The sequence below is a fragment of the Pleuronectes platessa genome, chromosome 11 (assembly GCF_947347685.1).
Source record: "Pleuronectes platessa chromosome 11, fPlePla1.1, whole genome shotgun sequence".
Lineage (NCBI taxonomy): Eukaryota > Metazoa > Chordata > Actinopteri > Pleuronectiformes > Pleuronectidae > Pleuronectes > Pleuronectes platessa.
In genome coordinates, this window is record NC_070636.1 from 5,205,408 (window position 1) to 5,229,814 (window position 24,407).

Genomic DNA, 24,407 nt, shown 5'->3' on the forward strand with positions numbered 1-24,407 from the left:
TTTTTTCCACCAAGTTAGAATCAAAGGGATTTTTTTCTTTCTCTCTCTCTCGCTCTCTCTCTCTCTCTCTCTCTCTCTCTCTCCCTTTTCTGTGTTTATTTTTTATTTAATTGGAAAGTAAACTTGACAAAATGTCTACCTGCCTGGGCGCTGATGTTGACCTATTTTCCAAATTAGGTTTTGTCTGTCTCTGTGGGGAATGGGGGGTTGGGAACTGTCGTTTTAGGATTAGCCACACGCCTCGATGTAGCAATACTCCACCAGAAGATAAATACTATGAATATACTACAACTATCAATTAAAATATGTCAGAACCATTTGCCAGCTTTTTATGCCTCCTCGCCAGTGACAGAAGAGGAGGTATGATGTTTCCGGGTTGTCAAATTTGTAATCACATAGATTCAATAATGAAGTGATGACATTTTGAAGGTCAAAGGTCACAGTTCCCTCATAAAGCAAATGTTTCGCCTTGTATATCTCTGGAGCATCATCAAGGAATCCTTTCACATTTGGCACAAACATTCACTTGGACTCCAGGATTAAACCATTTGATTTTGGTAGCCAGAGGTCATAGGTCAGGGTGGCCTCACAAAGTTTGTCTTTTTTTATTGAACATGATATCTGAAGATCAGCTTGAGGGAATGTCTTAAATTTGGTACAATCGTTCACTTAGTGAATTAACTAATTCGATTTTGGTGTCTGGAGGTCAAATGTCAAGGTCACAGTGACCTCAAGACCCTGTGAGTGTTGTACGTTAGGACTCCCTCAAAATGCATATATAATAATGTAATACAATATGTATTAAAATGTATATGCAATAACCGCTTAGCTGTTGTATTTTATATATTGTTGTATAACACACAAAGTGCCCATATTTGTACATATTTTTTACATACTTAATATGCTTTGTTTTTCTGTTCATACAATTCAAGTGTAACAAAACCCAATTTCCTCCAGGAATCTAAATACTCCTAGGTTATAGAGACATTATCAGCTCAGAACATTGGTTAAAACCACTTTGTGTGTCGACCACACTGGACCCTACATGTAGGACCTAAAGGTGAAAGTTGTGTCAGATAATTCACGGCGTATATTCTTGCCTTTGTTGTTTCATTTCTACTCCCCGTGGCGTGCTGGCTGACCAGTCGAGCCATGACCCCCGTTACTCACCATTTCTAACCACTACATCTATCTTTCATCTGAGGGACTCCTGCAGAGCCCAGCTTCCATCAGACTGACTTACTGCCTCTTTCATGGTTGTGAAGGAGTGAATGTCTGTAGACCTACGGTTATATCCGTCAGTTTGAGATTAGCACATGGATGCATTGTGCTTAGTTTTGTGCCAAGCTGTTAGAAGCTCAGTTTAATGTCTTTGACAATTGATTTATCAGTAATTGGAAAATGAATTGTTAATCTATGTTGATTACTGAATTACTTTACTTAACTTCTGTTACTGATTATCTATTTGAGCGCTTTAGAAACTTTTAGAAATGTTTGAAATAAACCAAACTGAATAATTGTAGTGTTTTTGCTACCACCTGGACGATGGAGACATTATTATAAACTGTTTATCCTGTTTAAAGTTAAGTTTCCTTGATGGTGCACACACAGTGGGGTGCAGACCAGTGTGAGACCCATTACAGGTCATAACGGAGATTAAGGGAATAAAGTGGGGTATTATTGACATTTATTCATTTTCATGAAGCATTTGGTGTATGGAACAAATATTTATCACACGTACAACTTCCATTGTGCAATTCTGACTTGTAATTTCATGGTTTTTCATGCTTTTAATACGTTGATCCAGAAACTGCAACGTTTGAGTCACTGTGGATAATAATCAGCCCAAAATGTAAATGTAGCATACTTCGCACAAAGTAAACAGTTAATTGCCGCTGACCATGACGTCCCCCCCCCCCCCCCCCCCCCCCCCCCCCCCCCCCGCCCCTTCTTCATGGTTAGTGGCAGGAATGTCGGGTTGAAGATGGAGGGTGTGGTGAGGGGATGGGGGCCAGTCGTCAGTTGAGCAGAGAGAGACAGTGGGACCGGAGTTACAGCTTTTCATTAACCTGGAAACCACCTAGTTACATGGTTCATGGGCTGGTCTCAGCTCACTTGGAGGTAACAAAGGGTGTCGGGCGGCACTTTCTGCAGGGGGCTGTGCGCTCGGGGCACCCCATCTGACTCTGATCAGGTTCTCCCTCTCATTAGAGACTTGCACTCAGCCCGCGTTTCCCTTCATGTCGAGATCCTGTTACACGAAGCTCCGCCCTATACCCATGCATGCGCAAACATACCCGTGCTCATCAGAAAGAAATTTCCCATCACCCCCTTCCCTTTCCGCCCTTAGAGCGAAACCACGCCTCTCTCATGTCTGCGTCCGCCTCAGCAGCCTCTGCTGTCATCGTGAGCTTCCTGCAGTTTCCGCAGCGTGCACATGATCCGGAGCGTTTGCTATAATGAGCCCAAAGATGTATTTTCTACAGCAACACTTGAAATGAGCCACTCCTCCTCCACCTCTCTCCTCCGCTCACACTTTTCTTCCTCGCCGATTCTGTCTTTCAAGCTCTCGCTCAGATAACCACATGTCATGCAGATTTCTTACTCCTCCCACTGAACCATTAACTTGTTTCACATTCTGTCAAATGTGGTTTGAGTTGTTCGGCAACCATCTTAGTTAGCCCCGTTGTTGCATCAGCCACGACTTGTGTTAATACAAACCTTATTATATAACTACGTCATCAACATTCAGGAGGAATGCATTGTTTAAACTTCTATCATTACTCCTGAATTTGAAGTTTGTTGAGCGATTATTTAATGTTTTGTTCTAAATCCCTGTTGAACATGTGTTTTCGTAGATTTGTATTGAATTATGCAATTCGGTAAATTGTGTTGTATGACATGCCTGTCAGAGCCATCGAAAAACCACAGAGCCTGCCAGTAGCCTTTTCAAGCCTGATTGGAAAAACCTGGTGCTGGCCCTTGCTCACGGCAATATCTATGGCAACACTACCTCCATTTGGTCACAGCACGCATGAAAGTGTACCCCACTTGGGGGGCTGGAAAGTGATCTTTGATGAGAGCTCTGACAGATGACGTCCAGTCTTTTTGGGGAACGTGCGACAGCGGAGAGGATGGCCCAAAGGCTTCACCCCTCCTCCCTCCCGCCTCCAACTCTGTTTGCCCCCCAACTGCTTGGTGAACCCCATTGCACTTATGGAGGAATCCCTGACACCACCCTCAAACAGCAGGGCTCAAAGCAGCAGCAGCCTGATAGCTGATCTTTTCTTGTAAAGGAGCAGGCAGGTCAGCGGTCGTCAAGCCGGGTCCTAGTCCCCCCGGCGCTGAGAGACTGGAGGGCAGGACTTTACTCGCAGTGTAAACTCAAACACATGCCGCATGCAAAGAGGACAACCCGGGCTTAGCCTGTGCATCGCTTCAGCGCACAAGTGTGAGTTGTGTGTCCCATTGTGGTGGCTCAGGATGGTCGGTACTTTAAGCGTTCATGTCGGTGAGAATTCAACTCACTTCATGAACCTGAAATTAACGTTTGCCCTTTTATTACCTCTAACTGGATCTTTCCCTTAACTTGAACATGCGTTTAAGGTTTCTAACCAGCACGTTAAACATAAATACTAATCATCAAACTTAATCGTACTGTATTTGCCAGGTAGAGATGTTTGCAGATTTGATGCTGTCCATAAATTAAATGTGGGATCCTTCAAATCCTTGTGTATCGTGCATATTTGTACTTTTTGCTGTTTCAATATTCATTTATTTACTCAACACAAAAAAAAAAACAATCACAGCTTGGACATCTTCCCGAACTGCCCCTTTCATCTGCCCAATTTATATCCAATAAAACATAATAAATCATAAAACAAATGTTCCTGCTTTGTATTCTTAACTATCACAATAAAAATGGAATAAACTCACACACCAATTTATGGCATGATGTAACATTTATGACCCAAAAACGTATATATAATATACCATGTAATTAATTGACAACTAACAAAAACAAAATGTCAAAGATAAAGTTTAAAGCACTGTCCATTTAATTTTAATGTTGTGACAGATGTTGCTGCAGTTACTCACAGATGTGGAGGATGTAACTTTGCAGTCACAAGTAAATTGAATTCAGTTATAGATACACATAAAGAGCAGATGTGCATTTCAGTGTGTATGTTTGTGTGGTGCTCGAGCACCTGTAATCATTATCAGTGAAGGGGTTCACATTCCAGTCCACTAATTACAGAGTTGAGGCATTGTGTGCTTTGATTTCACCAGACCCTGACTGTGCTGAAACCACAGTGCCCCCCCCCCCCCCGCCGCCCCATCTTTTTTCTCTCGTACCCTCAAAACCCACACATGCAGGACATCCTTTCTCCCACCTCCATTTCACTAACTTGCAAAGTCACTTGGAGTATTTTGAAAATGTTGTCACTGTGGCACCAGCAGTGGAGTAGCAGATGGCCATGCAGCATTAGAAGCAGAGGTGGCACAGCAACTCTATGCTCATTAAAAAGTCCTTAAAACCTTTTAAGCATGTGAGTTTGATTTTTCACCTCCTGCTTTTGTTGATGTAGTTTTGGTCATTTGTACTTAAAATGTTGAACAGGCACTTAAGGTCTCAGCATGGTCCCTGCACCAAACTGTGTGTGTGTGTGTGTGTGTGTGTGTGTGTGTGTGTTGGGTACAAAGTCTCCACAACAATTAAGTTGTACACTGTGTACTCACATAAGTGAAGCTGCCTTGTCTTTGCAGTGGTTTGCTTTCTGAAAGAGGGCTGAGAACAAACCTATAACTCCAGAGGGCAGATCCTGAAGTTGATAGATGGAGGAGAAACCACATTTGATGTCTCATTGTTAAAATGTCCACAATAGCTGCATGTTGCAATTGTGCACAATGTTTGTTTCATTGTTCTTGCCTTGAAAAAAATATGTTGAAGAAGGTGAAAGGTAAAGCAATTGGCTCTGGGGTGCCACAGATCAACAAGCCACCCGTCAGCAAGATCCTTCGTGGCAGTCCTCTCAACCGCAAACCATAATAATTCAAACATAGATTATGTATGTAATTGCAGAGGTTTGCTGCAAAAAAAACAAAACAGTGCAAGAATCCTGCAGCAGGCCTCAAACTTCCTCCCTTGCCCCTCAATGGTGTCTCCTTTGCATGGTCACTACTTTCAAAGGACTGCATCACTGACTCTATCTATAATAATTAAAGTCCCTCATGTGAGAGTACTGCACTTAAAGATAACTACAGGATCTGGTTTGCATCCAGTTGAAGAGGTTATAGTCTGGACTGGCCTTAAATCCTCATCCTTAGTTCTTCCTCAATAATCCCAGTTAAGAACAGTGTATAGCATTTATCTGAAGAAGATGCATCTGTCATGGGAAATGATGAAAGGAAAGCTAAATAGAAAGAGAAGACAACTGTAACAGATAACAGTAGTGGTAGCTATTTCCCCTTAGATACCTCCATCCACATGTGCTTTTCATCTACACATCCAACCCATCCGCCTGCCTTCATGAAACCTTACTCATTTGGTTTCAGTCTAAATAGGTGTCCCAACAAACTAATATCAAATTGCAAATGTTTGGATAGAATTAAGAACACAAAAAGGAGTTTAAATGAAAAAGTTATACAAAACAACCTGTGTAATCTGTTCTTCTCTGTGAAGCCCAGACCAGACAGTGCAAAGTAGAAATGGTGACTCTCAGCTTTCTCTCTGGAAGCATTCAGGGCAGTTGGCCTGCGTCTGGGGCGCACTGGGTTATAACCAGTGGTTACCTGCTGTCAGGGGAGTCTCCACAATCCTGCAGCATTTCCTCACATCAAAGTGGCTGTTACTGCCACTGCTCTGACCCAGTCTATAACCGGGTAATGCCGACCGAGTTTATATGCAATGCCATCATCTGTAATGTCCTCTGTTTTTTTTCTCTACTCTATCCAGCCATGGATTTGCATATTTTTCCTATTTTGAAATTGTGAATCAATCAAGTTTAGCTCCTGTTTTAATTTGTACTTGAGGAATACTCTTACGTCTGCAGAAACATCTTTTTGGAGTATTTAGTGAACTGCTATAAAACATCTTTTTTTTTGACCGTTTTATCATACTATAATTAAAACTACAGCTCTAACATTAGTATCATAATTTCAGTTAACAGCACTTGGCAGAGGCTAAGAGACCCCAGTTTAAACACCCAAGAAATCCTTTCTGCCTTTGCAACCACTTTCTGGAAATGTCCGTAACACTGCTCATTTTTTCCACCTATCTGCTCCACTTAAGCTTAGTGGCTTTCTTAATTTGCCACAGTCCACTTTAACATATAGAGTGATCTATCAGTCAACCAGAAGTATGTAATGTTCAAAACATCTGAGTCTCGCTCTGGGCCTGGACCTGCCCAGCCTGTCCTCGTGCTGTTTTATGCAGCTCTTTTCCTGCTCTTCCACGGTAATGCAGCCTGATCTCGGGTCACAGGGGTCAGAGTATATGAGCAGACATCTGGACCAGAAAACTGGTTCCAACGTCACTGTAGGGAATCAGGGGAGTCAGTTTTATCAGTGTGAGAAAGAAGTCTGGCTTAGTGACAGGAGGATGGCGTAGGTCTTTAAACAGTCAGAGTAGCTTTTTCTCCCCTATTTGCACCAAAGCCGTGCTCTCTAACCCTGGCTTTTGCAGGTCCAGTCAGCTTGCGGTGCCGGTGAAACCCAACCGGGCCTGGGCTAGATCAAGCTTTGGCTGGCCGCCGTGTCAAAAGCGTCAAAGGTTTATCACCTATCCCCCCCTTTTACTCGCATCTTGAATCTTCTTCTACTTAACTTTATTTTTCTAGTCTGCTCCCCAAAGCTCTGTGTTTTATTGGCCTTGGCAGACACGTTTGTCCAAAACAACTTACAATAAGTACCGGCCGTGAAATAACGAGAGCAAGTTATCAAAGATTGGACTGTATCCAAAATAAATAGTCATGTTTCAGTGCTACACTACAAGTGGTTTGACATCAAACTGTCGCACTTTTATTGTCTTGTGCTCTCTTTATTCATCAAGCACTCTCTTTTCCTCAGCTAGAGTCAGTCAGCACTGTGGTCGACAACAATGAGTGATCACAACAAGCAGTCATCAGCTCCAGAAGGGGCCCTTCTACTTCTGATGCTTTGACCCTGAAGCACAGTTGGACGACTAAAGTCACAATTGGTCGCATTTGCCATGTTGGACCATTTAGTTCGGAAAAGTGCTCTTAACCTTGTGTACCAATGCAATGGACTTTTACCATCTTTATGATCCTGCTCATTAAAATTAACTGTCTAGCTGTAAAAAATAGATTTTCCCTTTATGTTGCCTTCTGGATTGTCTTATGCACTCCAGATCTAACATGAGAAATTCATCCCACCCCCCCGTTGATTCAGTTCCACTCCTCCCTCTATCTTTTTTTGTGCCTCTCCGGTTTTTGTCAAAACACTTGGCTTTTCCATGAGGGAAGGCCTGTGCTCTCGTAGCAACCAATCCAAATACGCAGAAACACACATAAATCATTCTCTCCGTACTTGGAGATAATTGCCCGGGTTGAAATACTACAATGTAAAATATGGCAAAAGATAACTATCTGTTGTAGATAATCGTTACTTATACATAGGGTGTTTATTTATACGTCAATCTGTGTGAACAGCTATAAACATGATTTCATGTCAGCCCATACTAGGCCCTAAATTTAAACTGAGCAAGTCATCAAACTAGCCACACTTTGAGTGCCACTGAGGGAATACCCCTCATTTAATCGGGCATATTTTAAGAGATCCCCTAAAAAGCTTGCCCTACCCCTTTAAAAGTTAGCCCATCAAACCTCTGCCTTTTGATCAACCTCATAACTCCTGTACCCCTTCCCAAAGGCATTTTTTAACACCAGCATTAATGAGCCTTACTTCAACATCTCGTCTTCTCTGAGGTGACAGGCTGTCCTGTTGGTCCCCAGTTCGAGCCCATTATCACCGGGGTCTGGCAGCGGACACGGCCTTGCAAGGCCCTCGACCACTGTGCTCCTGTCTATAAAAATACAAAAAATGGTGCTCGAGCCGGCTCCACCGCCCTCATTTACCTTTTTGACTACTCTGTGGCTGCCTAGAGTTTGTACTTTTATAGGCAGTGGAGGTCAGGTGGACGAGGTCTTCAGCATTATTTACCCCAGAGTGCTTGTCCTGCTCACAGAAGCGCCAACCTGCCCTCGCCTTCACCCTCACCCTGGCAGCTCAGGGGCCTGTAAAGCATAAACACGGGGTTGGGATGTAGGGAAGGGGAAAGAAGGGGGGGACTCTTGATGAACTCACAGGTATCATCACCTCTGAGTATACTGTCTTTGGCTGATGATTGAATGAGATGGTCCAAACGGTGTGTTTTAAAGAATCCCCAGGGTTGCCCTTGAGTCTTCTGTCTGCAGAGTTTACGATCTGCATGACTGACTCCAAGGCCAAGTGGATCTGCTGGAGCCATGCAGGCATTTTTTTTGGTGCTTTTTTTTATATCAGTTACTTCACCAAGGCTTTATAGAACTTTTTGTCTGTAGCTACAAAACAGACATTTAAGCAGTTTTGCTTTGAGTCTCATTTTGCACTCTTAGTCGCTGTGAAAAGCAACATTGGCTACTTCCTAGCCAGGGGCTTGACGGTTCCCCTGCTGCCACAAGTTCTTCTCGTCTTCCCTATTATCTCCCGCTCCCTGGGCCTTGCTGTTTGGTCCCTGGCTTTTATGGCAGGGTAGGAGAGGGCCATGAGGAAATGAGGTGACCTTGGGGTCACAAGTGGAGTCAGGGGGCTGGAACCGGACCACAGTCCTGGCAACTCAACTCTCTCAGGACTGGTTTTGGGTCGGGGCAAGCAGAGCAAGGAGACTGGGGACAGGGTCTCTACCATCCTTGACCCCAGCATCATATGCCTTTAATTAGGCGAGATTTGAATTTGTTTACAAGTCCCTGCAGTCTTAAATCTTCCACGTCCCCTCTGTACCCTTTATCCACCATCCCCTCATACCTGGAGTCCTTCGTTTCTTCTTCTCTTTAATATGGTGTCAGACATCTATTTATTATGCTGTTTTAACTGGTTTTCAGGAATGGGTTACAAGCTATTTGGGAATCCACCAAATAGGATTTGAGGGACACCCCTCTAAGATGTTAATCTGTTATGAAAGGCCGCTCACCCCACTAAACTCCCCCTGCACTGGAGCCCGGGGGCTCTTTATGGCCCCATCAGGCACCCGTGTGGACGACTTACTGCTGACCTTGTGACCCGGCAGTTGAAGCCATATGAGGAGGGAATCTTTCTCTTGTCCCATTACCTCCTACTCTCCTCATATCTTTTCTCGATTTCTACCCATATGTCCTCTCTTTGTAGAAAAATGTAGAAATTCTTCAAGTCGGCATTTCTTACAATTAAATCATTGGGTTATCGTTTGATTCATTTGTCAATCAATCAAATATCAAGTCTATAGTCAATCATTAATCTAACCAGACCATTTAGTATGAGTTTTGGATCCATGTCTTTTAAATCTCTTCTGATACCCTTTGTGTACCGACACCGGAAGCTCTTTATCTCTAACAGGCACCATTTATATTCACTCTCGTGTGAAAGATTTACACAGAGCCTAGCCACTGTTATTAGGGAGGTACCAGCATGTTTGCTGCACCAGAGAGTCCTTCGACTGGCTCTTTCATATTAAAAATTTACACGTAACCGAAGAGCTGTTACATTTGGCTTACTAGCATGTTAGTATCTGAAGAGCTTGCCACGAAAGGCCTGGTCCTGGGGAGTTGAGTGGCTAATTGGATCGGTTGGGTTAAATAAATGTTTGAGTTCTCCCCAGTGCTTGGGGGGGGTGGGGGGACCTGGGAGTAGGAGCCTCTCATTTTAGCAAAGGAGGCGAAAATGGAGATGAAAGCGAGAAGGAGAGAAATAACGAGACTCATGAGCTCATTTATGATAAAGATCAGATTTACCCGAGTCCGACCGATTTATTACTTGGCCTATTAAAATCAGCCGATATGAGCATTTCAAAGTGTTTTCCATTTATGCACAAATATTAAAAGTTTATCTTTAATTAAAGAATTATTGTATCTGCATTGTATTAACCATCTTGGCATGACTCGCTGATGTCAGGATGTTATTTACCAGTGTATTTATCATAATGAATGTTTGACGATCATTTTGTCATTGCAGATTCCAGATCCAGACGTCAACCAGTGACCCCAACAGCTACAAGGGCCTGAGCGATTGCTTCCGCACCATCATCCGTAATGAAGGGTAGGTCATCCATAACATACAGTTTCTTCACATCACCAGTGACATCTATGTCATGTTTCTTGTCTCTCCTTCTTTACTCAGATGGACAAAGTTGTATTGATCTGTAACTTAAACTAATTTCCACTTATTCTATTTCCATTTTGTTGTACTTCAATGGGAAAATTCTGCTTACAAACATAAAAACAATTAGTTCTATTAAAATTTTAATTATGATCATATAAAGAAACATTTTAAATACACAAGATAATTGGAGGAGCCAGTCCATAGTTGGTCAACTGTGTCCAACACACTAAAGGGCACATGCTGTTAAAATGTCTTTACATCGCAGAGAAATGTACTTTATGCTTTCTTTTATCATCAAAGATAAGCTGCTGAAAAATGGTATTGTGACAGTTGTCATGTCACTGTGCATGAGGGGTAATGGTGTGTTGTCAGCATGACGTTTACACTAAACATGCTGCTCTAGTCGATAACTCAAAGATATGGTGGTATGGTGAGGGGGAGAGCTGAAGGTGTTTGGTTGTTTTTTTTTAAATTCTCTTTTTATTTAGAAAGGCACATTTCCATCACATACATTAAATACAGCTTGAGTCTGTCAAGGACATAAGAAAGGATGTATGTAGTAAGTTTGGGGGATTTTGTTCATACTGCCTTTCTGGGGTTTTGTTTTATGGCCCTAAATTACTACATGTAGGAACAATAACAGAGGTAAAAAGAACACGTGTTTGGTTGTTTTAATGACGGCCGGTGTGTCTTTCTACAGAAAAATCCTGCAACAAGCTACTGAAAGTACCTCATAACTCATTGTACCTCACAATGGATGAAGGCAGAGCAGCTATTGCCTTGTGTTAAACATCACAACCAGCTAAAGACAGTGATCCAGCCGCGCTCCCTCCACCTCTGCCTGCCGTGTGACAGCTCTGTGAGACAGTGCAGGCGTAGGAGAAAGTGGTTGCCACTCGCTCTGTTTACGGCGAGTCGACAGCTTTACAGCGGATATAAAGTTGATCTGCTGCGAGGTGTGAGCAGGCGCACGGTGAGAGGCCGGCTTGTGACAGTTGGAAATCCTCTGTTGGCTGCAGTTCAACAGAGATCCTGCTACAGTAGCTGTGCCCTCTTCACCCCACACACCCTCGGTGTGAAATCAAATGCCTGCATGCTTTTTTGGGTGTGTCCTTCGGGAGTAGGTTTGCATGAATTTCCAGAGAAGTCTCTGACTCAAGGAAATGGTGGCCAAACTACGCAGCATCAACCCAATGAGCTATTGGAGCTATTTGACTGTAATTTCATGCTACAGATCTGTGTGTGTGCATGTGTGTGTATGTATGTGTGTGTGTGTGCGTGTGTGTGTGTGTGTGTGTCGGCGGACAGACGGAAGATTCACTTTGCGTCAACCAATTATCACTAACAGTATATTTTTTTGAGGCTGTAATCACTCCCCAGTAGCACATTGAGTTTTACCTCCAGGCCAAACCACTTAGTTATAATTTATACAAATAGTGTTAGGCCCCGCTGTTGTAGAATTATTATTAAAAATAAACATTTCCCTTCAGCTCGTGGTAGGACTGAGCTAACACCAGGCCTCACTCCGTCTGAGGCGATGAGGGAGGAAACCTGAGCCCTCAGCTCGAGCCCAGTGATTAAACTGAAGAAAGACATGAAAATATGCATGTGTATGACTCCATCCATTTGTCACTTTATAGCCGGGACACAATGACCTTTAGACTTTACTTTTTATATTGAAGCAAGGTATATTTTATACAGTTTTAGGACAGAAATTTATTTTCGAATTTTTTTACATTAGGTGGTTAATAAATCTAGAAAATCTGGCATGAAATCCTGTAGCTGTGCTCATAAGTGTGTGACAGTGTGAACTACATTCACCAACATGAGGTTGCGTGTTGCCTCACAGGCCACACTCCTTCACCCCCCCCCCCCCCCCCCCCCCTTGCATGTGGGTGCAGCAGAATGAGCATGTGTTAAGTGTTTCCGTCTGGAGGCAAACAAAAAGACTCTATTCTCAAGCATTCTTTACCAGTGTGGTATCCAGAGACTGGGTCGGGACCCAAAGCATGGTCACAGAATTATTAGAAGGGTCCATGCATTGCAGCGGAGACTCCGTACAGTAGATCAATGAGTAACACCCTGGAACTAACAGTGCCGGATTGGTGGGGGTGGGGGGACTCCAGCTGGGACCACCCATGCAAAAAATATATACATCCACAGAAGTGTGAAGAAGAACAGATAAGCGTATCCACCAGATTACATATGTTTTTCTGTGGAGAGAGAGGCATGGTTTGTGTGAAACAGCTGGCAGCTTAAAGGGGTAGTTTGATATTTTTGGAGGATTGTTTATTTACTTTTATGCCCAGAGCTATATGTCGTGAAACATATCAGTTTTTGGTCCAAGCCACAGCGTGTTAATTAGTGAGCTCCAGGGGTGAAGGGAGGGGGATTTTTCTTATTTTTGAGCTGAGCCAGGTTTTTTCCCACTAATTTCCAGAGTGTTCCATCAGGTGTTGGATCCTTTATATTCACTGTGCAGACATGAGAGTGGTATCAATCCTCTTGTACAACGCACACTGAAAAATGTAATATATCCCAAAATGTCACATCCTGAGGTCATTCTTAACGTGAAATGAAAATCAAATAAATGTATGCAAGTTGTGAACAGTTACACTTTTAGGGTCAAAGGAGACATTTTTGAAATATTACATTTCTCATGTTTCATTTTATAGATTAAACCAAATTCAACAAATGCCCTCATTAATAAATAAATATAGGTAGGTTCAGCTATAGGTATATAATATAGCAGGACTGAGGCTCAGTGATACAAATACTATGTTTACATGTTATACACACACATATATGTACTGTATATATATGCATGCTGTTACCCACAATACAATAGTTTAAGTTGACTTTTATGGTCATTCATCCGCATACAGAGTATACGCCCGAATGAAAATGTGGGATTCTCACAAGTGCCAAAATTACAGCAACAAAACATGCGATGTATAAACATGACATACGACATATAAACAGAAGAACACGGGTGTTGCATATGTCTGCTGGTGGTGAAGGTGCTGTGTGCATGTAGGTTAAACATAGGAAACATAGGAAACATGATTGGAAGAATAAATAATAAATACTAAGCAGATTAAAAACAGCGGTTAGAACAAAACGTGGTCAGCAGTGTAGTTATCCCCCTATGATTACTATGATAATATATGTGTGTATGTGTACTGGATATAAAGTACAGTAAAACCATTACCAGGGAATATAGTGCAGTGGATGAATAAGAGGAATCTATAATGGTTTAGTTGGTCTATAATAGTTTTAGTCAATTGTTTTTTTTACACATGGCTTTGCTTTTGTCCAGCTCCTCATTGTCGTCATAGTTTTTTAAATCTGAAATACAACCAGACATCTGCCCGGAGGCCGGGCGGTGCCTTCAGTGGAGCAGCGCCCGCCATGTTTTATGTCTCTCGCGTGGCCGGGCTTTCCCGCTCAGCGAGATCTGACCACGCGAGGCTAACAGGGTTCGAGCTCCACGCGTCCACAGGAGACCGCTTTACACTGGAAAAGGAATATATTAAACGATCCGTCTCAGGGTTTTATGAATTGATATTGGAACACTCAATTGAAGAAGGATTTGATTCAGGAAATTCCTTTTCATTTAGAGACACTTTTTATTTGTGGATTTATCCAGTGAATCCTGGCGACTGGTGTATCTGCCTCGTTGTCCCTCTCAGCGAGAAGGTTACAGCCGACACTGGGAAAGTGGAAATATTTGTAGATGAGGCATGCCGGTTGTTTACATGTTGAAAAGTTCCTGGGGCGGCTCATATTTCTCATGACAGAGCTGTGAAGTGTAACACTCATCTCTGCTAATGACAATCATTCTACTACTTTTCATATTCATGCAAATGTTACCTTATGCTTTTACACATTTCTCCAGTTAAGAAGTCAGAGCTTGTCCGTGTGATTATTATTGGCCAGTGTATTTAATCAAATGTTTCCGTGGTTGTGTCAGTGCTACTCCTCCTCTCCAGAATGGATGGGAGGCTGTTAAAAAAGGAAAGGTTTATGAAAATGAAAGACAAATCTCAAACACAAGTGCATACAAACACACATCTCCTCCCCCCCTCCTTGGTCAGGAGGACATTTGCATAGTAAAGCCAAAAAGGGACTTAGTGTGTATTTTACATTGGGAATCAAATTAGAATTCAAATGATTGCCACTCACTAGAAGCCATATTTGTTCTGTAACAAATTTCTCACCCCTCCTTTATCACCTGGTGGCCCCCCCGGCTTGACCACACCCGGGGAAATCCACGGCCACTATTTGCATGGACACAGAGAGCCGAGGGATGGGCCTTCCGTCGGACTAAAATGACTTGTTTACACAAACGAGTGGAGGAATCTATTTTTCCCTCGCTCTCACGTGTAACTTGAGGTGTTGACAAAATCCTTTTTCTCTGTACCTGTACGAGTTGGCAACAAGTACTTTGGTAATAAGTTGTGGTTCACTGCAGTTTTCTGGGAAGGGGGGGGGGGGGGGGGGATCTCAGCCTCTGGGGGTTCTGATCGGCTCTAAGGGCTCGTACCTTCTCAGGTTATACTGTGAAAGCCAGCAACGGAAATATTTACCCTCGGACTCAATCATCCAAGATCATCTCTGTTGACTTGTACACGATGTTGCCACAACAGAGCTGGTGCCGCTGTTCACAGGATGCAGTCGGTCACGCCTCATTCGACCTGTGTATAATATCAAAACGCACTTTATAGTTTCTTTTCTTTCTGTCACCTTCAGGCAACATAATCGAAGAGTTGCTCTACTGGGGCTGATGGTTGGCAATGAAGTGTTTTGATCCCGTTCACACCTTCCTGATTGTAAACATGAAGTAGAATTAAGGGGAAGTAGTTTCTTCCACATTGTATTCCACACAGTCTATAAATAGTTCTTGTTGTTTATAACCCATTCCTAACTGATCAGAATTCATGTAGTTAAGAATTGTTTGATATCATTAGTTTAGTAACACTTTCCCTGTAACAGGAAATGGCCCAATGATGGTTATTTATTTATAAAAGCTCCATACAGAAGAAAATGATCAGAACCAGATTAGATTCCCTCTGAACTCAAGCTTCCTCTTTGAAAGAGCATCTTTCTTCTCCACTTTCAGGCAGCAACATTCTGTCTGAACACATGTTGAAGCATAGTTGTGTATTCCTGATATGTCAGTCGCCTGTTGATGTGACACATCCCCTTTTTATGTGTGTGTTTGTTGTGTGTCTCAGTAATGTCTGAACAATGTCATTTAATCTGATACAGACAATTACTTTTAATAGTAGACGATCTTGTAAAATCCAATATTAATATAATAAGAAGTAATATCAGTAATCAGCTGTTTAGCAGACAGTCATAGCTTTTGGAAAGCTCTGTCACTTGATGACAAGTGTTTTGATAATTGGTTGTGGTTCGCTGCAGTTGTTGGACGGAGGCCTAGCTGCTGTGGCTTCTCTGCGTGTCACGGCTCGTCCTTCTCAGGTTGTATTCAGTGGAAAGGTAAGAAGCCAGCAGCGAAGATATTTACACCTGGACACAATCAACTAAATCATCTCTGTTGACTTGTAGACATTGTTGCCACAACACAGCTACAGCCACTGTTCACAGGATGCAGTCGGTCGCGCCACATTGTCCTCTCCACACCGAGCTGTGTATATTATCAATATGCTCTCACTGAAATGCTCTTTCTCTCTCCGTCACGTGCAAGCAACTTAGGTGAAGAGTTGCCTTATTTTGGCTGATTGTTGAAAATGAAGAAGTGTCTGTTTTGCTTCTGTGTGTGTTTGCAGATACGCTATGCATGTCTTCCTCTTTGCTTTGGACTTTGGGGTTTGATGACTTCACATTCTGCATTGCATTGACTAATTTGAAAGATGCGTTTCACTGCTGTAGGTGACCGTGCAGTACTTGCAGCTTAATCTGTTAGAAGATCAGCCATTGAGGCATGTTGGGGTGTTAGGAGAGGAGGTGTTCCCAGAGGAGATGAGTCTTCAAGATCGAGATGAACACCCCCTGCTCTGATAGCATCTGGTATCTTGTTCTACCATCAGAGAACAGACGAGAGCACGTATAGAGTCTGATTGTCATGTGTGTGCAGGGATGTTCCGATTTAGTTCTCATATACATTTAAGAAAATCTTCTCAGTGATGCAAACTACGAATAAGAGAGAAGATCTCAGTGTGTTTTCATCTTGAAGATGTTTTATATTATTATCACTGTGAACACATCGCATGAAAAGCCTGAACCCAGCGGTGTGTTAGTCATTCTCCTGGAGGACTATGCAGAAGAATCAGGTTGTGTCCACACAGACGATACTCGATACCCGATCTGTTCACTGTTTGTTTTAGTTTTTTCAGGGATTTGTTGACATAAATAGAAAAAGGAAAAACTTAAATTGTTTGCAAACAAATCTGATGATAGCTGCTACCAGCATAAAGCACATTGATCTGCCTGTAGGTAGGTTTTGACAGGTATTTCTGGACTTCTCTCAGAAAAAGATAAAGTGACTCCCTCAAATCCATCATGTCATTTAACTGTAAACTCTGTGTCTGAGATATTTAGTTCCTTCGGCTTTAAAAAGAAGAAACATAATAAAACACCTCTCTTTCTCTGGAACTGGGATAATTTGCATTTTCCATGGACTCAATATTTTCTCATGGAAAAAATTGCCCGCCAGTAAATAAACAAGGATGTGGTTGTTTAGGATTCCGGGTCAGTCACTTCTGGTCATGTTGTTCAGTCTGAACTTGTCTAGAACAGTCACTTCACACATTATGATTTTTATCACTGTTGCACAATGTAGTGTGTCAGCAAAGTTATGTAGGTCTATATTTAGTGACAGCATAGTACCTGTATCATTTGTTTTGATTGACATCTTTATGTTTTGTTGGTGTCAACTACACAAGTTGAACTTTTCTACCCATGTTTTCACTAAATTGAAGAATGAGGGAGATGCACATGTATGCACTTCTGAATGTATACGAAACACGCTTTATGCCGCCTTTGCAAAACAGAAAACATACTACTGCCAGGACTGACTGCTCTCAACTGCTCTTACATCATACATGCTTTGCCCTTATGAGTAAAAAAAAATCTTCCATGTTGTAGGTGTGATGTTTTTTAGATACTATCTACAGTTTTTGTGATAGATAATGTATAAGATCTAAATGTGAAAGATTCCAAACACGAAAGGAATATATTTAAGACATTTGTGTACAATTAAAAAAAAAGTGGTGTTGTTTTTTAAATCTACCCAAACTGTCCCCTTATTTTGTAAATATACTCCATAAAAGCGATATCTATCAAAATAAAAATTGTGTGAAATAAAGGAAAACATTTTCATATTTTATGTTTCCTGCCTTTAAGTAGGATGTAAGTCACTGATGGACGTATGAGGAAGTAAAGGCAAACTAACAAATTGACTGAGATTACACAGCTACCGCCCAACTCATCAAATTATGAAATAAACTTTTAAGTTGTTTCCTGATGAGGATGTTTACAACGGTTAGTGGTTTGAAAATGTTTCTTGGTCGTTGCGCTGCCAAACAGAATTAATTTACTTTCTGTTTCCATTTTGTGAGCTTGGTATGTGTCCTGGTTTCCATGTGTACTCTCTTTAGATTGTTTCACACAGTAAAGACTGAAGTGAGACTGTGACCTTACATCTTTAAGAATCCCACGTTATACCAGTATGTGATAAAATGTGTGCTCCTAGAAGGACAACTTCACCTGTTGTGTCTTTTTAAAGGACAAACTGACGTAGTGCCTCTAGAGGAGATAATGTTAGTTGCATTGTGGGAAATGTAGGGTGAGAGACGGACAAATTAGATCCTGATACTGACTCAAATCCCTCAGGTTATCAGTGAGAGTGGGGCTGATCTATGTAGTTAAATCCTGTGAGATTCTATGTTTACATCTCTACCTGTATCGCATTACCAGTAGGACCATACATTTTGGATGGAGCCAAAACAGAGGGTCAGCTGTTTTGCAATTATTTCTTATTTTCATTTCCATTTAAGTTATGAGCAATAATTTTCTATTTTAATACAACAATTCACTAAATGGATGTGTATATGAGCACATTTATTCGTTACTTTTTTAATACAGAGTTAGGAAAGCAATGCTTGAGTCCAGCCTGATGTTGTCCTGATGTAAAAGAATGATCCCACAGAGAGACATACCATCCAGCTTATTATTACTATTCAACACTGGTATCAGATCACTTTTTCAGCCAAATACCCAAAACCCACGTCAGCATCAGGACAGAAGCGGTCGAGTTGGTGCATCCTGGCTCCATCTTTTTGGAACTTGACATATTCTAGGAACTCAAATCAGGAATATCTTGGCAACTGCATCGACTGTAATCTTCGTTTAAATGCTCCAGTGTTATGAAAGTGCACATCCCAATTCCCAGAATACTCTTAACTAGAAATAATTGTAGTTACTTATCATTTGTGGTGAACATTTTCCATTGTATGACTTACGAGAGATAGTAAGATTGTTTTTCCAGGATGTTCCAGGCGGCTTTCGGCATTCCAGAATTTTCAACTTGCTTCTGTTGTGTAATAAATTGTGTGAAATAAGTTAAGCATTGTTTTATTTATATGCCAACACTATACAGATGTTCCAGTTTGTTATCTGCTCAATGCAGTTGACAACATTCAGTTCTAGAGATGTTTTATAAAGTGTATGATCATTTTTGTAGAGGTTGCTGTTGAAGTGTGTCATTAAACTGAAAGAATCAGTGTTCTCTTGTTTAATGGATAATCGTGTGTATAGAATATCTGAATATTGTGGCGTTATTAGCGTGTTTGGTTCAACTTAAAACCCAAATCCTAAAAATTATTATTTCATCACGATATTTGACAAAGTAAATCTGAAAATCTAAAATTTTTGCAGTTTTCCCTGATAATTTTCTGTCAATCAAGTCAATAAGTACTTATAATAACCCAATTAACTGACAAATTCTTTGAGTTCTTGATTACATCCTGTTTGGTTAAAATATCAGATAGAATCAACAAACAGATAAGCAACTTGCCTTTTCTCTCTGCAGCATCTTTGGCTTCTACAAGGGAATCCTGCCTCCGATTGTGGCCGAGACACCAAAGAGAGCAGTCAAGGTGAGATGAAGCACGTGCTTGTTGTTTCTACACAGAGCTGCAGAACTTCTTGGGCCGTGACGCTCAGACTCTAAGGTACACAGATGCAGATTAAACCCAAGAAGTCGTCGGCCACCTCAGCCGCTCGTATTTGCTCTGTCGGCCGTCCCAAATATTGACATACAACCATTTATAGCAAGCCCAAGCTTAATCCTTTGTGTGCATATCTCTATTCACATCACCAGTACATGCGATGGTGCGATGTGTTGGGAGGTTGGGCACAGAGGAGGCCTGATGCCTGGTGTGGAGCTTCTCGGTAATGAGATGCTGGAAACGAGGATGTGTGAACTAATAGGCGCTCACACTGAGAAGATGGGGTAATCACTCACACGGTGAACAAAGCCGGCTGATGGTGAGAAATGTCAGGAGCAAAGAATTAAAGCAAATTAAAGCCTTGATTAAACCACCTCTGTTGGTGTTTTGGTCTTTGCTCAGATAAACAAATCAGCGGATGTGTCTCCTTCTGCTTCAGGTGTTTGTCGAATTGATAATATGCTCAGCAAAGTTCATGTGTGTCGGACGTGGCTGCTTCTTGTAGTTTGTGCTCTTGTGTATATGTTAGTTTGTATGTCTGCTGGGATTATTCATTCATTGTTCATTTCCTCCGCAGTTTTTCACTTTTGAACAATACAAGAAGTTGCTGAACTTGACTCCTCTGTCTCCTGGTTTGGTAAGTTTTTGACACAGAAACATTTGAATTAATCTTCACCTGAAAAACAAACATGCGCTCCTTTACACACACACACACACACACACACATAGACACACACACACACACACACACACACACACACACACACACACACACACACACACACACACACACACACACACACACACACACACTCTTTCTGAGCCAGGAAAAATGTTTTTAAAACATTTCAGCTCTCCTGCCATGTGCGGACGAGACAAAGACAAATGCCAAGAATAATTTAACCAGCCAAAGGAATTAATGTAAATATAAACGTTCCTGCCAAAGTAGTTTTCACTTCTGCTTCATGTACAACTACAGTTAATGCAACAGTACATTTGGAGAATTTATTATTCATCTTACGTTTTTGTTACACTTTTTTTTGCGACTTTAATATTGTAATAAATAGAGAATTGACGTAAAGACAACTGAACTACCTGAGCCAGCGGCCATCTCACTTTAGAAATGTTCAAATGAGTATTTCTCAAATGGGGATTAAGTAAAGGAGGCTTGGATAAGAATAACTATTTTGTTAGGTGTTAAAACGCATGTGACAGCATCACTGATGACGTGAATCACATATGGTTTAATAAAAGTCCAACTTAAATTAATAGCAGTTGAGGGGAATTTGCAGGTTTTAAAATAGAATGGCACTCGCGCAGAACGCATACCTCCACCCAACGGTCTCCTAAATTCAATCAAGCTGCATCAAATTACTCTCACTCATAGATCTCAGTGCCCTACATATTGCTGCTTGTTTCATCAAGATCAATTCATTATTCTTTGGGAAATTGTTTAATGTTTAAGAATGAGGGAAAAAAACAATCTGTTGTCTGGATCCACACCAAAAGTTAAAGGCTCTTTTCTATCCTTCCTCCAAGTTTCATGGAAATCCTCTCAGTAGTTTTTGGCATTATTCTCCTGACTATTGTTGATCTTCCAGGACAATGATCAGGCTATATGACCCCCCCCCCCCCCCCCCCCCCCCGATCAGAAATGTGACTGACCCCTATAATGAAGCACTGTTGAGTGCTAACCTCTGCCAGGCCCCAACACTCCCCTGGAATTCTATCAAGCTGCATCAATCTACAACAAACCTAGATGACGGTCAACCGCCTTGGCCCGTCATAATAGAGAAGATCTAGTATTTGTGAGTCCTAACATTAAGGACCAGACAAACACTTATATCCTTGTGTTGAACCAACACAGTACATTATTTTGCTTCAGATCCAGTCAGCTAAATAATAATCAGTCCCAACAAACGCCCTCTACTGTAAGTTTGATTGGCGGTTGTTAGTTCTGGGGACTGGTTACACCACAGAACATACAAGTGCTTCCATCCTTATTGACTAACCTGCTCTCTGTTACACTGACTCAGAGTTTTAAGCTGGACAGATTTGCGTTGCTGAGGTGCGGTCATCACACGCCACCTATTCAGGTGGCAGCCAAGTGTCAGCCGTGATGGATGGCATACCTGTAACTAAGCGTTGGGGCTGTCCCAGCACGGCGCATATCTGTGGCTTGTTTTCACAGCCACTGGTGGACAAATGTTTAGCTGTCCCATCAATCATGTTCCCTTCTTCTTCCTCCTCTTCCGCCTCCTTCTCACTATCTTCAAGTAGCTCCATTTCCCTCTCATCTGATCATTAGTGCAAGTGGAATAGGATCGGTTCTGAATGTCCTTCTCTCTCTTTCTCTCTCCCTCTCTCTCTCTCTGTCTCGCTCTCCCTCTCTCTCTCTCTCTCTCTCCCTCCCTCTCTCTCTCTTCTATTCGCATGGTGCAGCTGAATGCCTTCACTCTGATTAATGGGGACACACACAGTAATAACACAAATAAGGAATTAAAACGTGGCTCGCTGGCTGTGTAAACATCGCCAGGCCTGTCTGAGAGGATGGGTCCCGGGGCTCTGACAGCAGGATAAAGAGGCAGGAAGAGTAATGAGCTATAGACACGTTCTTGACATGTTCCCATTACACTTCTCTCTGAGCACGCACGCACGCAGACGCACACACACACACACACACACACACACACACTCGCGCGGCCCAATGGAAATACATGTAGTGTTGCAATATCCACTGTTAATTACTTGTCAGGGATATAGATTTATAAATAGCTTGTGTTTTTATTACATGTTTTATTGTTACCATTTTGTCCTATTTTTTTTAAACATTGGATTTATTATAGTGCTTTTATAATAAGAAAGTTAATGTTTTATAATTAAGATGTGGTAATTATCCTCCTTTGTAATGATGTCTCTTAAATGCCTTACTTGTTTTCTCACATTCTTCAGTCTCTCTTTCTCTCTTTCTCTCTTTCTCTCTTTCTTTCTTTCTTTCTTTCTTTTGTTCACCCTCTTGTCTCTCATCTGACATTTTTTGCAAATGATAACAAACACAGCTGCCGTCTGCGTCTTCAGACGTATGTCAAACGACAACAATGACAGCCCTGAGATAAATGTCCAGTTCAGACGCAACAAAGAGACTTGAGGAACAAGTTTTCAAAAACAAAAAACTACAACTCGGCTGAGCTCTCGCAGCCGTCCACTTCTTGTGCTTTTTATCTCTGACCAAATATTATCTCCACACTCTCTCAGTCCTGAATCATGTCCATCTTCTCCACAGGCGCTGTCTGTAGCCGGGCTCGGCGCAGGCCTGACCGAGGCTGTCGTCGTCAATCCGTTCGAGGTGGTGAAAGTCAGTCTCCAGGCCAACAGAGATACGTTCAAAGAGGTGGATAGAAATAAAATACTGCTTCGACTTTTTAAAGTGTTGGTCATGTGCACATTTCTCCGGAGGCCCAGTGGTTTGTGCGTCAGCCTTTTAACATGTACTCCTTCTGAATTCTCTCTCTCAAATATAGCAACCCTCCTCATTCGCTCAAGCCAGACGCATCATTAACTCGGACGGCTTTGGACTGAGGGGTCTGAATAAAGGATTAACATCAACACTCGGACGCCATGGAGTCTTCAACATGATCTACTTTGGCTTCTACTTCAATGTCAAGGATGCTATTCCTACCAGCCCGGTAACACGCCAATCAAAATCTATGATCACACTCCGACCCACAGCTCTGTTTTGCTTACTGCCCACAAATGCAAACTGCGAGCCAAGTGACAGATGCACACTCAAGCTTTGCTTTGTAATTCATAACCCTGACTACACAAAGTTAGCTAACCTCAGGCTACATGATACACACGTGTGCCAGCCACCTTGCCAGTGGGGAATAACAAGTGTTTGACAGTGTGATTAGTTCGCCTGACTGCCAGGGCGAGGAGGAAGCAAAAATCAGAGCGGAGCTTCTAAGATCAGCTCAGCTAATACCTCGTCTATTTGCTCCTCATAACATCCTCAAAGTCTCGGGTTACACATCCGGCAGGGCCTGATGGCCCAAACAAAAGTTAATTTTGTTTAATGGAAACGTTACCATACGCCAGTTCCACATGTACAAACTGGAGCATTAGATTAACTCCAATGAACTAATGGGAAGCAGACAACGGCACTACTTTCAGGAGAGGGTTACAGTGGGAGCCCAGGCTCTGCTATATTTTCAACATTTTTCCAGTGACGCATGATGTACAGCGGACCAAGTGGTCATCCTCTGTGAAAGATAATTACGTGGCTAGATGACTCAAATAGCTCTCGTCTCAGATTGTGGCTGTCGCTTTTGGGAACGATCCATCGGTATGTACATCGAGGGAATGATCCTGTTTGTGAGCGGCCATTGTTGAGGCAGCAGAGGATAAATATTGTGGGACCCGGCCGCTCACAGGCGGAGCTGATAGAGGTATTTGTCCAAAGCCCTTTTTGGGAGCAACATAAGCAATGAGCTTGCAACTCAAACACGTCAGTAGTCAAATTTATCCGGCCGAGCTCGCGCTCCTCTCGTATCGCCATTTGAATAGTACAAAGGAGGCAGATAGCACACTGCCGTCATTCACAAGAGAATGTGTGAGGAGATGTTTGCTCAAGGCTCTTAGGAAGTGGGTTGATGGGTGTACTTAAGCTGCGGGTACGCTGCCCCCTTCCCCACTCGAGAAAAACAGAAGAAGTGGGATTAGCTGTTGATTTACCTCGGCTCTCAGGGTGTCCAGCCGCTTGAGAAAGGCCCGGACTGGAGAGGCTGCTGTCATTTGTAAAAATATCCTGGCCAATTAGCTGTCAGAGCTCTCTGAGTCTGGGCTTCTTTGGTACAGTAA

The 24,407-nt window shown here is 42.2% G+C and overlaps 1 protein-coding gene across 2 annotated transcripts in view; it reads left to right on the plus strand.

Annotated features, from left to right (window-relative positions):
* Positions 1–24,407, plus strand: part of slc25a21 (solute carrier family 25 member 21) — an 83,273-nt gene that overhangs the window by 56,519 nt on the left and 2,347 nt on the right. For both annotated transcript variants that reach the window (XM_053434954.1, XM_053434955.1), the window contains 5 exons: positions 10,207–10,290; positions 19,412–19,478; positions 20,128–20,187; positions 22,834–22,941; positions 23,072–23,236. In XM_053434954.1, the coding sequence (XP_053290929.1) occupies positions 10,207–10,290; positions 19,412–19,478; positions 20,128–20,187; positions 22,834–22,941; positions 23,072–23,236 (484 nt within the window). The remainder of the gene's footprint in view (positions 1–10,206; positions 10,291–19,411; positions 19,479–20,127; positions 20,188–22,833; positions 22,942–23,071; positions 23,237–24,407) is intronic.